The 16,731-nt window shown below is 45.1% G+C and overlaps 1 protein-coding gene across 3 annotated transcripts in view; it reads left to right on the top strand.

Annotated features, from left to right (window-relative positions):
• Window positions 1-16,358, top strand: part of LOC111537369 (signal transducer and activator of transcription 3) — a 70,663-nt gene extending 54,305 nt beyond the window's left edge. For 2 of the 3 annotated variants that reach the window (XM_026448623.2, XM_026448622.2), the window contains exons 5-17: window positions 2,271-2,366; window positions 2,868-2,949; window positions 3,137-3,231; window positions 3,408-3,559; window positions 6,938-7,096; window positions 7,222-7,314; window positions 9,452-9,511; window positions 10,896-10,925; window positions 11,025-11,118; window positions 11,215-11,262; window positions 14,505-14,588; window positions 15,667-15,765; window positions 15,882-16,358. In XM_026448623.2, coding sequence (XP_026304408.1) covers window positions 2,271-2,366; window positions 2,868-2,949; window positions 3,137-3,231; window positions 3,408-3,559; window positions 6,938-7,096; window positions 7,222-7,314; window positions 9,452-9,511; window positions 10,896-10,925; window positions 11,025-11,118; window positions 11,215-11,262; window positions 14,505-14,588; window positions 15,667-15,765; window positions 15,882-16,109 — 1,320 coding nt within the window. In that variant the 3' untranslated portion in view covers window positions 16,110-16,358. The remainder of the gene's footprint in view (window positions 1-2,270; window positions 2,367-2,867; window positions 2,950-3,136; window positions 3,232-3,407; window positions 3,560-6,937; window positions 7,097-7,221; window positions 7,315-9,451; window positions 9,512-10,895; window positions 10,926-11,024; window positions 11,119-11,214; window positions 11,263-14,504; window positions 14,589-15,666; window positions 15,766-15,881) is intronic. The other variant, XM_026448624.2, reaches the window with a different exon arrangement.
• Window positions 16,359-16,731: the final 373 nt, after the last annotated feature.

Here is a 16,731-nt window from a genome sequence, read left to right as displayed (position 1 = left end):
GCTGGTAACCATAGGGGCTTTCCGATGCCTGTGCCCTGAGTTAGATCTTGGCGTGGAGAGAGCCTGGGTGTGCAGAGCAGCACCCTCACCCCACCCCAGCCATCCATATGGAGCTTCAGCCGCCATAGACCAAAACTCATTGAAAGCAGAGGGATAGCTTCTAGACCTGCTTCTAGAAACCAGGCTGCGGCTCTTGCTTGTGGTGGGCCCTAGTAAGGCAAGAGTGAGAGGAGGAAGGCACCAGCTTAGTGCTGGATTCTTTAAAGATCTATGTGTGCACAGAGTCTTTCTCTCCATCTTACCAATCAGATGAGTCACTGTCACTGTGGGAAGAAGAAGCAGGGGTAGGGGCATGGGTCACCTTCCCAAAACTTCTAAGAAGTTTGTATTCTTTGGGCTTGGATAGGGACCATGGGAAGGGAAGAGAATGGTTGCCCATAAAACTGGCTCTAGTGCAGCCTCAAACTTCTGGACTTAAGTGATCCTCCCACCTCAGCCTCCCAAGTAGCTAGAACTACAGGATATGCCACCACACCCAGCTAATTTAAAAAAATATATATATTTTTTGGGTTGAGATGGGGTCTCTCTCTATGTTCCCTGGGCCGGTCTCAAACTCCCAGCCTCAAGTGATCCTCCTGCCTTAGTTCCCAAAGTGCTAGGATTATAGGTGGGAGCCACCATGCCCAGCCCAAACCTGTAATTTTTTTTTTTTTTGAGATGGAGTTTCACTCTTTTTTTTGAGACAGAGTCTCGCTCTGTCGCCCAGGCTGGAGTGCAGTGGCCAGATCTCAGCTCACTGCAAGCTCCGCCTCCCGGGTTTACGCCATTCTCCTGCCTCAGCCTCCCGAGTAGCTGGGACTACAGGCGCCCACCACCTCACCCGGCTAGCTTTTTGTATTTTTTAGTAGAGACGGGGTTTCACCGTGTTAGCCAGGATGGTCTCGATCTCCTGACCTCGTGATCCGCCCGTCTCGGCCTCCCAAAGTGCTGGGATTACAGGGTTGAGCCACCGCGCCCGGCCGATGGAGTTTCACTCTTGTTGCCCAGGCTGGAGTGCAGTGGCGCAGTCTTGGCTCAACACAACTTCCGCCTCCCGGGTTCAAGCGATTCTCCTGCCTCAGCCTCCCGAGTAGCTGGGATTACAGGCATGCACCACCACGCTCAGCTAACTTTATATTTTTAGTAGAGATGGGGTTTCTCCATGTTGGTCAGGCTGGTCTCAAACTCCGAACCTCAGGTAATCCACCCGCCTTGGCCTCCCAAAGTGCTGGGATTACAGGCATGAGCCACTGCGCCTGGCACAAACCTGTAATTTTTTTTTGTTTTTTTGAGGCAGAGTCTCACTCTGTCGCCCAGGCTGAAGTGCGGTGGCGCAATCTCGGCTCACTGCAAGCTCCGCCTCCAGGGTTCACGCCATTCTCCTGCCTCAGCCTCTGGAGTAGCTGGGACTATAGGCACCTGCCACCGCGCCCGGCTAATTTTTTGTATTTTTAGTAGAGACGGGGTTTCACCGTGTTAGCCAGGATGGTCTTGATCCCCTGACCTCGTGATCCGCCCACCTCGGCCTCCCAAAGTTCAGGGATTACAGGCGTGAGCCACCGCGCCCAGCCACAAACCTGTAATTTTTAAGTTTCATATGCTATTTTTTTTTTTAATTTCTTTCATTCATTCATTCATTCATTCATTCATTCATTCATTCATTCATTCATTCGAGATGGGGCCTTACTATGTTGACTAGGCTAGTTTTGAACTCCTGGCCTCAAGCAGTCCTCCCCCTTCAGCCTTCCCAAGTGCTGAGATTATAGGTATGAGCTGCTACATCTGGCCTTCTTTCTTCTTTTTCTTTTTCCATGTGCTATTTGACCTTTTTCAAGGTACCAGCCTCCCCTTCTCCCCGAGATATCTTTTGATATGGAATTTCATCCCCTAGGGCAGGACTTTTTTTTTTATTATCCCTCAGAAATGTACTGGACACCACATTTAAGTAGACATCCAACATCTGCTGTCATAAATTGTTCTGAATTTTTTGACATGTTTGCCCATAAGCTTTTCGAAGGCATAGACCATGTCTTAGCTGAACATGTGGTCTCTTAGTGCAGTTCATAGAGGGGGTTTATGGTATGACCTATGTAGTGTCACCTGTATAGTGACAGCACCACTGCCTCTGTTTCCCTTCCTCTCATGATGGCAGCAGCATCTCAAGCCAAATATGGGGTATTCCTCTCCCCATATTTCTGTGTTCACATGTGCATTGACCTCCTTTTTGGCAGCAAGGGGGCCAGGCCAACCACCCCACAGCAGCTGTGGTGACGGAGAAGCAGCAGATGCTGGAGCAGCACCTTCAGGATGTCCGGAAGAGAGTGCAGGTGATGCAAGTTACAAGCTTTGGGCAGGGAGCTTTTATTAATTTTTTTTTTTTTTTTTTGAGACAAGGTCTTGCTTTGCTGCTCAGGCTGGGCTGCAGTGGCATGATCACAGCTCACTGCAGCCTTGACCTCTCAGGCCCAAGCAGTCCTCCTATCTCATCCTCCCAAGTAACTGGGACCACAGGTGTGCACCACCACGCCCAGCTGATTTAAAACAAAATTTTGTAGAGATGGGGGTCTCCTTGTGTTGCTCAGGCTGATCTCAAACTCCTAGGCTCAAGTGATGCTCCCAACTCAGCCTCTCAAAGTGCTAGGATTACAGGCGTGAGCCACTGCGCCTGGCCACCAGGGAGCCTTCTCTTGGGGATACTGCCTGCAAGTCCTCCATGTATCTTTTTTGAGGTTTTGGCTTCATTTGAATTCTCCTCAGATACGTTATTTTTTCTGTTCCCAAGGAAATCTTTTTTTACTTCTGTTTTTTTGTTTACTTATTTTAAACAGGATCTAGAACAGAAAATGAAAGTGGTAGAGAATCTCCAGGATGACTTTGATTTCAACTATAAAACCCTCAAGAGTCAAGGAGGCAAGTGAATATTAGAGACGTTAAAATCTCAAGAAAGTGAGTTTGTGTTGTTGAAAGAGTCATTTGTCTTAACACTTTTAGATCTTAAGGCGGTCGGGGCGCAAGGGAGTTACGAGTGCTCAAAGGAGCCTGGTCATTAAGGACAGGAGTATTCCCTCAGGTCAAGGAGTTTTTTCTTCCTCTGCAGACATGCAAGATCTGAATGGAAACAACCAGTCAGTGACCAGGCAGAAGATGCAGCAGCTGGAACAGATGCTCACTGCGCTGGACCAGATGCGGAGAGTAAGGGCATTGGTCGGACCACTTCCCCTATGTGTCTCGCTCACTTGCGGGATTTCAGCATCTTGTGGCAGAACTTGCTTGGTTTCTAAGAAGTTCCTGCTCTGGAGTTGACTAAAGAATGTGGTTAGAGACGGTCTGAGGAAATGTTTTCTGACTTTGTTTTGGTTTCCAACCAGAGCATCGTGAGTGAGCTGGCGGGGCTTTTGTCAGCGATGGAGTACGTGCAGAAAACTCTCACAGACGAGGAGCTGGCTGACTGGAAGAGGCGGCAACAGATTGCCTGCATTGGAGGTCCGCCCAACATCTGCCTAGATCGGCTAGAAAACTGGTAAAGGATGAAAGAAGCTTTTCCTTTCTTTCTCGAAAGCTAGATTGAATTCTGATCTTAACTGCAGGCCCACAGAATTGGTACTCTATCTCCAATGTGGGGACTTTTCCATATTCAAATTTAACCCAATAATTAAAGTTTTTACTTTATTTCGGCTGGGCACGGTGGCTCACACCTGTAATCCCAGCACTTTGGGAGGCCAAGATGGGCGGATCACTTGAGGTCAGGTGTTTGAGACCAGCCTGGCCAACATGGTGAAAACCCATCTCTACTAAAAACATAAAAATTAGCTACTCTGGGCGGCTGAGGCAGGAGAATCACTTGAACCTGGGATATGGAGGTTGCAGTGAGCCGAGATCGCACTACCGCATGCGAACCAGCCTGGGCGATAGAGTGAGACTCCATCTCAAAAAAATAAAAATAAAATAGAGTTTTTACTTTATTTGGAGAAACTTTGTTTAAAAAAATGTATTTATATTATTATATTTTAAGTATATTTTACTTGATTCAATTAAGGCTTTTGGTTTAACTGTATTTAACAGATAAACAAAACTTTTAGTTATTTTAGTAATCTAAAACAACACATGCCCTTTTTAAGGGGAAAAATTCAAATACAGAAAATAAATCAAGTGAAGAAAAAAATTTTTAATTAAATCATCAGCAGTACTGGTAGTTAAAATTTTAGTTGACGCTCAGTCTAGACATCTGTCATTATGTATATACACATAAAGATAGAAATTTATACAGTTTATATTAGCAGGATCATTTTTTTTTTTCTTTTTTTGGAGTCAGGGTCTCACTGTGTTACCCAGTCTAGAGTACAGTGATGCAATCATGTCTCGCTGGAGCCTTGACCTCCTGGGCTCAAGCAATCTTCCCACCTTTGCCTTCTGAGTGGCTGGGACTACAGGCGTGCACCACCACACCTGGCTAATTTTTAAATTTTTTTATAGAGACAGGGTCTTACTTTGTTGCCTGGGCTGGTCTCAAACTCCTGGGCTTAAGGGATCATCCCACTTCGGCCTCTCAGAAGCGCTGGAATTATAGATGTGAGCCAGCCCAGGATCTTTCTTTATATGCTTTTCTGTAATCTGCACTTTTACCTTCATTCAGTAAATCTTACTGCACACCCTTCATGTGCAAGGCCCTATAGTGAGCATGTTGCACCAGATTACCCTAGGAGAAACTTGAGATACAGAGCCTAAACTGGAAATTTAGGTTAACTCTACACGAGAATGCCTGTCTATTCATATCCTCACTAACCCCAAGTGTTGTTAATTTACTGAAAGCAGTTTTAAATGCTTCCTGACCAGGGAATGAAGAAGCTTAAGTTCTGGGAATGGGAGGATAGAAGTGCCAGAAAAGAGTCAGGGAGTTCAGAAATCCCTGCAACCGTCCTCCTCCCTCTCCTTTCACTTTCTGTCTTTCTGGTCTTTTGGTCTTTATTACACTAGTGATAAACCATCAAAGAATGATGGAATGATGCTAAACTTCTCTATTTTTTTTTTTTTTTTTTGGACTAGAGTCTCACTCTATCACCCAGGTTAGAGTGCAGTGACATAGTCATGGCTCACTGCAACCTTCTCCCAGGTTCAAGCAATTCTTAGCCACAACCTTCCAAGTAGCTGGGATTATAGGCCCATGCCACCATGCCTGGCTGTTTTTTTGTATTTTAGTACAGATGGGGTTTCACCATGTTGGCCAGGCTGGTCTCAAACTCCTGGTCTCAATCGATCCGCCTGCCTCGGCCTCTCAAATTTCTGGGATTACAGGTGTGACCCACTGTGCCTGGCCTAATACTCTCTATTCCTGGAGATAGATTTAATGACCTTTTTCTTCCTCTCTATTCACTTATTCCTTGTGCATGTTATCGGTATTTTGAAACATAATGTCGTGTCCTTTGATCAGCTGAAGGCTGACATTGAAAAGGTTTATGGGGATTGGGTGTCATGGCTCACACCTGTAAATCCCAATGCTTTGGGAGGCAGAGTCAGGAGGATCTCTTGAACCCAGGAGTTTGAGACCAGCCTGGTCAACAGAGTGAGGTCCCATCCCTACAAAAATTTAAAAAACTAGACATGTGCCATTACACTTCAGCCTGGGTGACAAGAGTGAGACTCCATCTCAAAAAAATAAACTAAACAAAACAGGCATGGTGGCACACACCTGTAGTTCTAGCTACTCAGGAAGCCGAGATAGGAGGATCACTCGTGTCCAGGAGTTGGAGGAGGCAGTGAGCTATGATCATGCCATTGCGCTGCACTGGGCCACAGAGTGGGACCCTGTATCAAAAAAGAAAAAAAAAAAAAAGAAAGAAGGAAAATAAAGGGCTCATGTAGTTCAAGCCCTTCTCTTCATGAGAGGGGAAGCTAAGGCCCATGATGGTGAAGGGCCTGGCAAAACTTGCCCAGATAGTGTGTGACAGAGCTGGCTCAAATCCATCTTTGTGAGCTGTCTAATCTCTTTTTCTGAGTCTTTATGTTCATAGACAAGTTAGGATGAATAAAGTAAGTACTAAATTTCATATTTCATATTCTGCATATCTGGGCTTAGATCCTTGTCATTTTCCAATGATAACTCCATCAATGCCTCCTGGTGGTATAAATTTTAATACTTTTATGCCCAGCCCCTCTTAGAAATTTGAGATTTTAGGAAGGGACTAGTAATAAAAGGTAAAATAAATTATTTTCTGGCCAGGCACGGTGGCTCACGCCTGTAATCCCAACACTTCGGGAGGTTGAGGCAGGTGGATCACCCGAGGTCAGGAGCTCAAGACCAACCTGGCCAACATGGCAAAATCCCATGTCTACTAAAAATACAAAAATTAGCCAGGAGTGGTGGTGGGTGCCTGTAATCCCAGCTACTTGGGAGACTGAGGCAGGAGAATCACTTGAACCTGGGAGGCGGAGGTTGCAGTGAGCTGAGATTGCGCCACTGCACTCCAGCCTGGGCAACACGGTGAGACTGTGTTTCAAATAAATAAATAAATAAATAGGCCAGGCACAGTGGCTTACACCTGTAATCCTTCAGGAGGCTCAGGCAGGAGAATCGCTTTAACCCAGGAGGTGGAGGTTACAGTGAGCTGAGATTGCACAACTGCACTCCAGCTCAAAAATTAAGTAAACAAATAATTTAAAAAAATTATTTATTTATTTTCAGCATCCACCCAATGTGGCGAATAATTCCTCTTAATGTCACTGAACCGTAAACTTAAGATAAAAACTTGTAAATTTCATACTATGTATATTTCACCATGATTAAAAATATTCCTTGTTCTTATTGTAGGGGTCTCCATGTCTCCAGTATTTCCTGCCCCTTCTCCATCTCACCTGTATACATTCACTTTGGTAATTAGCACCTTTCTTAATTTATTGGCAGGATAACGTCATTAGCAGAATCTCAACTTCAGACCCGTCAACAAATTAAGAAACTGGAGGAGTTGCAGCAAAAAGTTTCCTACAAAGGGGACCCTATTGTACAGCACCGGCCGATGCTGGAGGAGAGAATCGTGGAGCTGTTCAGAAACTTAATGAAAAGGTAACTTAGCATCCTTGTCCCTTTCCCTCATCTAAAAAACACCTAAAGACTCACGTGGTAGAGTGAGAGGCGGGCTGACTTCCGGTCGTGGCCGTGGCATGTGAGCCCGTCTTTTCTTTCCTCAGTGCCTTTGTGGTGGAGCGGCAGCCTTGCATGCCCATGCATCCCGACCGGCCCCTCGTCATTAAGACTGGTGTCCAGTTCACTACCAAAGTCAGGTAGGCCACGCCACTCCTGTTTCCAGTAGAGATTTTACTGAGGGACACCATTAGGGTAGAGTTGGTGGTCAGGGTCGTTCTTTCTAGGTGTGGTGTCACAGGCAGTACGCTGTTGTGCAGATGAAATTTGTTTCCATACTATCTGCTTGCTCTCTGATTCTGATGTCAAAAGCAAAAGAGCAGTCATCTTTTCAAAGGTACCTGGGCATATTCCTATGATTGCAGACCTGGAGTCTCAGGCCACAGCTTCTCCTTCTGCCCAAGGGACAAAATAATGTCATCTATTTTCTGTTCTTTGAGGCTACTCTTCCCTGTGGATTTTAAGGGAAAGAGTAAGGCGTAGTGATGGGGAAGCTGAGAGGCCCCAGGGCAGGTGGGTGGTGGGCCTGTAGGGTGAGGTGTTACTTTCACACTCAAGTCAGAACAGGTATGCTGGCGTTTTGACCTTCTGCAGCGAAATTTCCCTCCTCAGAAACTTAGTATGGTGTTGGGTTTCAGGATTAATAGAACAAAATGCCAGCTGCACAGCATGTGTTCCTGTAATATTTTTCATTATATGGTTTTGATTGTCCTTTTGTGAATCTCTCACAGCTTGAAGTTATTAGTTCTCAGGCGTTTTCTCAGTACCTTTGGCTTGAAGGGGTGATACTCATCTTTTGTTTTTGAGACAGGTCTCACTCTCACCCAGGCTGGTGTGCAGTGGTGTGATCTCAGCTCACTGCAACCTCCACCTCCCAGGTTCAAATGATTCTTGTGCCTTGGCCTCCTGAGTAGCTGGGACTAGAGGTGCTTGCCACTACACCCAGCTAATTTTTTTTTTTTTTTTTGAGACAGTCTCACTCTGTCGGCCAGGTTGGAGTGCAGTGGTGCGAACTGGACTCACTGCAACCTCCACCTCCCGGGTTCTAGCGATTCTTCTGCCTCAGTCTCCCTGAGTAGCTGGACTGGCACATTCCACCATGCCCGGCTGATTTTTGTATTTTTAGTAGAGACGGTGTTTCTCCATGTTGTCTGGGCTGATCTCAAACTCCTGACCTCAGGTGATCCACCCGCCCCAGCCTCCAAAAGTACTGGGATTATGGGTGTGAGCCACTGTGCTCGGCCTTTTTTTTTTTTTTCGAGATGGAGTCTTGCTCTATCACCCAGGCTAGGGTGCAGAGGTATGATCTTGGCTCACTGCAACCTCCACCTCCCAGATTCAAGTGATTCTCCTGCCTCAGCCTCCCAAGTAGCTGGGATTATAGGTGCCTGCCACCACGCCTGGCTGATTTTTGTATTTTTAGTAGAGACGGGGTTTCACCATCTTGGCCAGGCTGGTCTTGAACTCCTGACCTTGTGATCCACCCGCCTTGGCCTCCCAAAGTGCTGGGATTACAGGCATGAACCACCGTGCCCGGCCCTATTTTAATTTTTTTAAAGAGAGAGATAGGTGCCGGGCGTGGTGGCTCTTGCCTGTAATCCCAGCAAGGGACGCTGAGGTGTGTGGATCACCTGAGGTGGGGAGTTCGAGACCAGCCTGACCAACATGGAGAAACCCCGTCTCTACTAAAAATACAAAATTAGCTGGATGTGGTGGCGCGCGCCTGTGATCCCAGCTACTTGGGAGGCTGAGGCAGGAGAATCGCTTGAACCCAGGAGGCGGAGGTTGTGGTGAACGGAGGTCATGCCATTGCACTCCAGCCCAGGTAACAAGAGCGAAACTCCATCTCAAAAAAAAAGAAAGAAAAGAGAGATAGAGAGAGAGGGGATCTCGCTCTGTCACCCAGGCTAGAGTGCAGTGGCATGATCATAAGTCACTGTAGCCTTGAACTCCTGGGCACAAGTGATCCTCTTGCGTCAGCTTCCTGAGTAACTGCTACTACAGGTACATGCTACCACACCCCGCTAATTTTTACATTTTTTATAGAGGTGGGCTCTCCCTTTGTTGCCCAGACTGTTACGGAACTCCTGGGCTCAAGTGATCCTCCCAGCTTTGCCTCCCACAGTGCTGAGATTATAGATGTGAGTCTATAATTACAGACAGCTTCGCCTATTTACCTATTAGAAATGAAGAATTAGGAATTTTACATTTCTTCAAGAAAAGTTATGGAAGAGTCTACTGACTTTTTTTTTCATTGGATTTTTTCTTTTTAAATAGGTTGCTGGTCAAATTCCCTGAGTTAAATTATCAGCTTAAAATTAAAGTGTGCATTGACAAGTAAGTACTTCTATCTTAGCTCTTTTTTTTCAAATGAGGAATGGAAAAATGAGTACTTTGACAGACATCATTTGAACTAGAGACTCTGTCTTTATTCAGAGATCTTCATTTTGTGGACAAAAGTTTTCAAAAGGCTTGGGGTGCGTTGTCATTTGTGTGCCTGAACAAAGCCACAAAGCTTGGGGGTACAGATTTGATTTATGGTTGCTATTGTGACTACCAGTCCCTCTTTTTCTTTGTTTAGTTTTTTACTTGTACATGTCATTCATGCATGTTATATATAAGACTGAGATTATGTGTTAATTAATGACTGGGATACGTTCTGCAAAATGTTATCATTAGGCAATTTTGTTGTGCAACCATTGTGGAGTATATAGTCCTTACACAAACCTGGGTGGCAGAGCCTACTGCCCACCTATGCAATGTAGCAGAGCCTGCTGGTCATAGGCTGCAAACCTGTACAGTATGTTACTGTGCTGAATACCGTAGGCAATTGTAACACATCTCAATGAAGAAGGAATTTTTCAGTTCCATCATAATCTTATGGGACCACCTTCATATATGCAGTTTGTTGTTAACTGAAACGTTGTTATATATTCTTTCCATACATAGCATGTGGAAAGAATAGATCTCTTTTTTTTTTAATTGTTCCACACTTTACCATATGTTGGAATACTCAAAATTTCATAATACCTTTCAGGATGTAAAATGCACATACCCTTTGAAGACATTAGAAAGAGAAAATGTGGCCGGGCACGGTGGCTCACGCCTGTAATCCCAGCACTTTGGGAGGCTGAGGCGGGCGGATCACCTGAGGTTGACAGTTCGAGACCAGCCTGACCAACATGGAGAAACCCCATCTCTACTAAAAATACAAAATTAGCCAGGTGTGGTGGCGCATGCCTGTAATCCCAGCTACTCGGGAGGCTGAGGCAGGAGAATCGCTTGAACTCAGGAGCTGGAGGTTGTGGTGAGCCGAGATCACGCCATGCACTCCAGCCTGGGCAACAAGAGTAAAACTCTGTCTCAAAAAGAAAAAGAAAGAAAAGAGAAAATGCATACTTATTTTTAGTTGATATAATTATCTGGAAATTTCATGAGAATGCACTGGAAAATAATGAAATCAGGGAGTTGATGAAGGTGATAGGTTTAATAAGTACATATGCAACATGAAACATAGGTTCCCCCCTTCCTATGGGGAGGCAACCAACTGTGCCTACCACACAAAGGTGTTACGTTGCGCTGATCAACTGTAAATGAATAGTTTAAAGAAATGCCCAGGAGCACAGAGGTTTTTTCATGAGAGTAAATAACAGGTGGTCAAAGTAGGCTTTTTGAAGAAACACAGAGCCTGTTTTATTAACAACGGTCTATGTTCTTACAGAGACTCTGGGGATGTTGCAGCTCTCAGAGGGTAAGTTCAGCCTAGAGGCTTCCTTTTGTTCCATTTAACCTAACTTCATCCTCTGGCTACTCGGTCGCCTACATAGTTGATTGTTCTCCTGTGATTCAGATCCCGGAAATTTAACATTCTGGGCACAAACACAAAAGTGATGAACATGGAAGAGTCCAACAACGGCAGCCTCTCTGCGGAATTCAAACACTTGGTATGTGGGAGGAGCTCGCCTTCACAAAGGGCCTCTGGCTGAGGGAGTGGGCTGGGGAGAGCCTCACAGGACACCTGGCTTTTTCTTTTCTTACAGACCCTGAGGGAGCAGAGATGTGGGAATGGGGGCCGAGCCAATTGTGATGTAAGTTTTGTTGGGGATGAAAGACAACTGGGGTGTTTTCCTTGAGGGAGAAAGGGGTGAAGATCCTTCTTAATCCCCAGAATTAGAAACATCAACCTGTTCTTTCAGCTGTAGTTATTCCAGAAAGTCCGTGCAGGCCAAAGTGACATGAACAGAAGTTCCATGTGCCATGAAGCTCTCTGGCTTGGAACATTTCCATGAATGTCTGGGAGTTGGCTCCTCCTTAAGGAGAAGTGGAAAGTCCCTAGCTGAGTTGTTCTCCACACCCATGTGTTATAAAGTAGCTTTCCACCTTGCCTGGGGCTTTCCAAATTCCCCATCCAGCTCCTGCGGCTGACCCTGCTTGGCTCCATTTTTAGTGCCCTGTTTTTCTCTCCCACTGAGGTGGGATAGAGGGTGTAAAAGCAACAGATCTGAGTTAAACTTTAAAATAAATGACCACCTTATGTTTGCTTGCTTAGGAAAAGAGTAAATAAAATAAAACAAACAAACAAAAACCCATCTTGTTTTTTATCCTCCTTATTTTCTGCTTTTCATTGATTCAGATTATTGGATTCTTATTGTCAAGAATAAACTTTTAAAAAACAAACAAAAAAAGGTAAATGTGACTGAAAGCTAGTTTTTAATCATTTTTAGAAATTATGATGTCCTGTTCTTTTTCTCACATTTGTCCCCTGAACAATTCTTCCTCTTTAAAATGTAGCAGTTCTAACTGGGCATGCTGGCTCACACCTGTAATCCCAGCACTTTGGGAGGCCAAGGCAGGCTGGTCACTTGAAGTCAGGAGTTCGAGACCAGCCTGGCCAACATGGTTAAACCCTGGCTCAACTAAAGATACAAAAATTAGCTGGGTGCGGTGGTGCGCACCTGTAGTCCCAGCTAGTAGGGAGACTGAGGCACGAGAATGACTTGAACCCGGGAGGTGGAGGTTGTAGTGAGCCGAGATTTTGCCACTGCGCTCTAGCCTGGGCAACAGAGTGAAACTCTGTCTCTAAAATAAAATAAAATAAAATAAAATAAGATAGCAGTCCTTTTAAAAAATGTGGAATTTTACTTGACAGTAGAGTGAAGTAGCCTGTATGCAATGATACGGGGAAATGTACATGATATGTTTAGAAAAAGCAAGATGTAAAATAATTTGAATAGTATATTAGTATATGTGTTTTAAAAATACACTAAACTCTTATGTGTATTCATATGTATATTAAGAAATTCTGGAGGAATGTACACCCAGCAGTGCTATGTATTAGTGCTGCTGTTGGTGTCCATGGCTATTCTAAACTGTCTCTGTGATATTTGCATTTTAAACTGAATATATTACTTTTATAATTAGAAAAAGAGTATTAAAAATGAATTAGAATTCAATTTCTTTTTTCTTTTTTTTTGAGTCGGAGTCTCAGTCTATCGCCTAGGCTGGAGTGCAGTGGTATGATCTCAGCTCACTGCAACCTCCGCCTCCTGGGTTCAAGCAGTTCTCCTGCCTTAGCCTCCCGAATAGCTGGGACTGCAGGCATGCACCACCATGCCCGGCTAATTTTTGCATTTTTAGTAGAGACAGGGTTTCACTATATTGGCCAGGCTGATCTTGAACTCCTGACCTCATGATCCACCCATCTCGGCCTCTGAAAGTGCTGGGATTACAGGCATGAACCACTGTGCCCCGCCTAGAATTCAATTTCTGAGAATTCATTGACAACTCTTATTTAAAATAAGATTGCTATACTGATGTGAGACATTGTTATAGTCAGTTTGGAAAACAATTTGGCAGTATAAAAATGAACATACCCTGTAAACCAACAGTGCCATTCCCAGGATTTAATAGCAGAGAAATATTTGCATATATGTCCCAGGAGACATGTATAAAGTGGACATCAGCCTGATTCTAAGCTCTAAATGCAACCCAAATAAATACCCATCAACATTAGAATGAATACGTAATTTGTGGTGTAGACACAATGGAATACTACGCAGCTGTGAAAAGGAATACATTGCAGATACACATAACCATGTGGCTTCATTTCACATCAAGTGAAAAGTGAATCACAAAAGAATTCATTGGAGTCCATATGTGTAAGGTTCACAAACGTCCCAAACTGAACAATACCTACATTGCTTAGATAAACAAATACGGTAAACCTGTAAAAAAAGAAAAAAAAAAAAAAGCTAGGAAATGGTAACCCCAACAGACAAATAGCAGTTATTTCTGAGGGAGGAGGGAGGGGGATGGGGTTGGGGAAGGGCACCCAGAGAATTTCACTAGTGATGGACTTTTCCTTAAATTGAATGGTGGGTTGACAGTGTTTTGTTATTCTTTGTGCCTTATGTATTTTACAAATAACCGATGGGATCTATATAATATTATAATACAAACTGAGTAAAGGATTAGGTTGAGGATCATAGCACTGGAGTTTCTTGGTGTTGAAGAGATTAAGTGCCAAGCAAGTTGTGTTCCTGGCACTTTGTGACCACATGGTGACTTAACACTTCTTGGTCTGGTGAGGCTTGGCATGTCCCTTTCCTTGGCTGTGACTGTTAGTACTGAATGCCATTCTCTCTGAGGAAAAGCATCTTCTATCTATCTATCTTCTTTCTATCTATCTATCTATCTATCTATCTATCTATCTATCTATCTATCTATCTATCTATTTATCTATTTAGACAGAGTCTCGCTCTGTCACCCAGGCTGGAGTTCAGTGGTGTGATCTCGGCTCACCGCAACCTCTGCCTCCTGGGTTCAAGCGATTCTCCTGCCTCAGCCTCCTGAGTAGCTGGGACTACAGGTGCCCGCCACCACGCCCAGCTAATCACCAAATTATTGGCCAGGATGGTCTCAAAACTCCTGACCATTTGATCTGCCTGCCTCGGCCTCCCAAAGTGCTGGGATTATAGGCGTGAGCCACCGCGCCCAGCCTTTTATTTTTATATATATATTTTAAGACAGGGTCTCACTCTGTTGCCCCAGTTAGAGTGCAGTGGTACAATCATAGCTCACTGCAACTTCCATTTCCTAGGCTCAAGCCATCCTCCCACCTCAGCCTCTCAAGTAGCTGAGGCTATAGGTGTGCACCACCACACCCAGCTAATTTTTGTATTTTTTGCAGAGATGGAGTTTTGCTGTGCTGCTTAGGCTGGTCTCAAACTCTGGGGCTCAAGCAATCCTCCTGCTTTGGCCTCCCAAAGTGCTGGGATTACAGGCATGAGCCACCACACCTGGCCTAAGAGTGTCCTTCTTGTTACTGCAGGCTTCCCTGATTGTGACTGAGGAGCTGCACCTGATCACCTTTGAGACAGAGGTGTATCACCAAGGCCTCAAGATTGACCTAGAGGTGAGTTCTGCAGCAGAATTGGTGAGAGGCTACATGTAGAGGTGACTCAGGGCAAAATCTTCCAATGGTATTTTTACAAGAGAAGGTGGAATGATTACTGTTTGCTTAACACTGCGTTTATTTTTGCTTACTTTTCTCAAAAAAAAAAATCCTTGGCATCCCATCTGAGAATAAAGTCTTGCTTGAGTGCTTAGAAGATGTGTGTATACTCAGCTTTCAGCAAACTTGATATGAAAATCTCTATTTAGAAATTGATTGGCTGGGCGTGGTGGCTCACCCCTGTAATCCCAGCACTTTGGGAGGCCAAGGCGGGCAGATCACAAGGTCAGGAGTTCGAGACCATCCTGGCCAACATCATGAAATCCCATCTCTACTAAAAATACAAAAATTAGCTGGGCGTGGTGGCATGTGCCTATAATCCCAGCTACTTGGGAGGCTGGGGCAAGAGAATCACTTGAACCTGGGAGGCTGAGGTTGCAGTGAGCCAAGATTGTGCCATTGTACTCCAGCCTGGGTGACAGAGTGAGACTCTGTCTCAAAAAATAGGAAAAAAAAAAAGAAAAAAAAGAAATTGATTAGAGCTGATTTTATAAAGTTTGGGCATAAGAGTCTTAGCAGCCATTGTGTTTAGTGTACAGAAAATTGTGGCGATGACATTCTCTTTTCCCAACTTTCTTGATTTTTAAGTTAAGATAGACCTAGAAAAGCGGGAATCCTGGTCTTTGATTCCTGAGACCTCCCTGTTTCATGTGAAGATACAGCTTCAAGCCTTGGAGAATGCCTCCAAGGTCTTAAAAATGGGGAATCTGTGAACTGTGAGTCAAGCTTTGAGCAAGTCAGGTTTTACAAGGGACCGGTATGTTCCAACAGCAGCCCGAGTTGTGTGGCCACGCTGGGCATTCTTTCCACTCTGAGTGCTGACTGAGCTGACTCACTCACACTCCTCGCCTAGAGTTGGCAGCAGGTGTGGTTTATGGCATGTCCTTTCATTCTGAGCCCCGTGAGATACGGGCGAAGAGATTTCCGAGTCTGTGAGAGCCCCTCCGCCTCCCGCGCTCAGCCCCCACTTCCTCCGCAGACCCACTCCTTGCCAGTCGTGGTGATCTCCAACATCTGTCAGATGCCAAATGCCTGGGCGTCCATCCTGTGGTACAACATGCTGACCAACAATCCCAAGGTTAGTACCCCCTCCTTTTAGTTGGTACCCCGGGATCTCTTGCGATGTATGGGTACCTAGTACAGACAATGAGCACCATCCCTCATCTAAACAAGCAAATGTGTTCTTTCCAATAGAACGTAAACTTTTTTACCAAGCCCCCAATCGGAACCTGGGATCAAGTGGCTGAGGTCCTGAGCTGGCAGTTCTCCTCCACCACCAAGCGAGGACTGAGCATCGAGCAGCTGACTACACTGGCAGAGAAACTCTTGGGTCTGCATTTCACCCCTTCTCCCTCCCGCCTGCCCAGAAAAGGGATCCGGCCCATAGGGCTGTTCATTTGGGCCATGTCTTCTGAGCATTAGGCCATGTTTGTTTCCTGAGCAAGGTGCTATGCTGGTGCCAGGAAACAGGGGCTCCATCAAGCTGGGGAGTTGGAGTGCAGAGACAGTTTGCAGTTTTCAGTTGAGGTGATCATTTTTGAGGTGGGAGGTGGATTTCTTTTCTCCTGGTTGCTGTCTCATTCACCCTCTCCAACTAACCTTAGAAGATCTTTTAAATGTGTGTTGGAAGGTGGCGCTAAAGGCTTGACATTCCCTGTCCATTTCTTTAATAAACTACAGGCTAGTTTTTTTTTTTTTTTTTTTTTGAGAGACAAGTCTCGCTCTGTTGCCCAGGCTGGAGTGCAGTGGTGCGATCTCAGCCCACTGCAACCTCTGCCTCCCCTGGGTTCAAACAGTTCTCCTGCCTCAGCCTCCCAAGTAGCTGAGACTACAGGCACCCACCACCACACCAAGCTAATTTTTGTATTTTTAGTAGAGATGGGGTTTTACCATGTTGGCCAGGATGATCTCCATCTCTTCACCTCGTGATCCGCCCACCTCAGCCTCCCAAATTGCTGGGATTACAGGCGTGAGCCACCATGCCCGGCCTAGACTAGGTTTTTTTTTTTTTTTTTTTTTTTTTTTTTTTTTTTTTTTTTTTTTT

The sequence above is a fragment of the Piliocolobus tephrosceles genome, chromosome 16 (assembly GCF_002776525.5).
Source record: "Piliocolobus tephrosceles isolate RC106 chromosome 16, ASM277652v3, whole genome shotgun sequence".
Lineage (NCBI taxonomy): Eukaryota > Metazoa > Chordata > Mammalia > Primates > Cercopithecidae > Piliocolobus > Piliocolobus tephrosceles.
The sequence above is the reverse complement of the archived record's forward strand: the minus strand, read 5'-3'. Positions and strand labels throughout refer to the sequence as shown.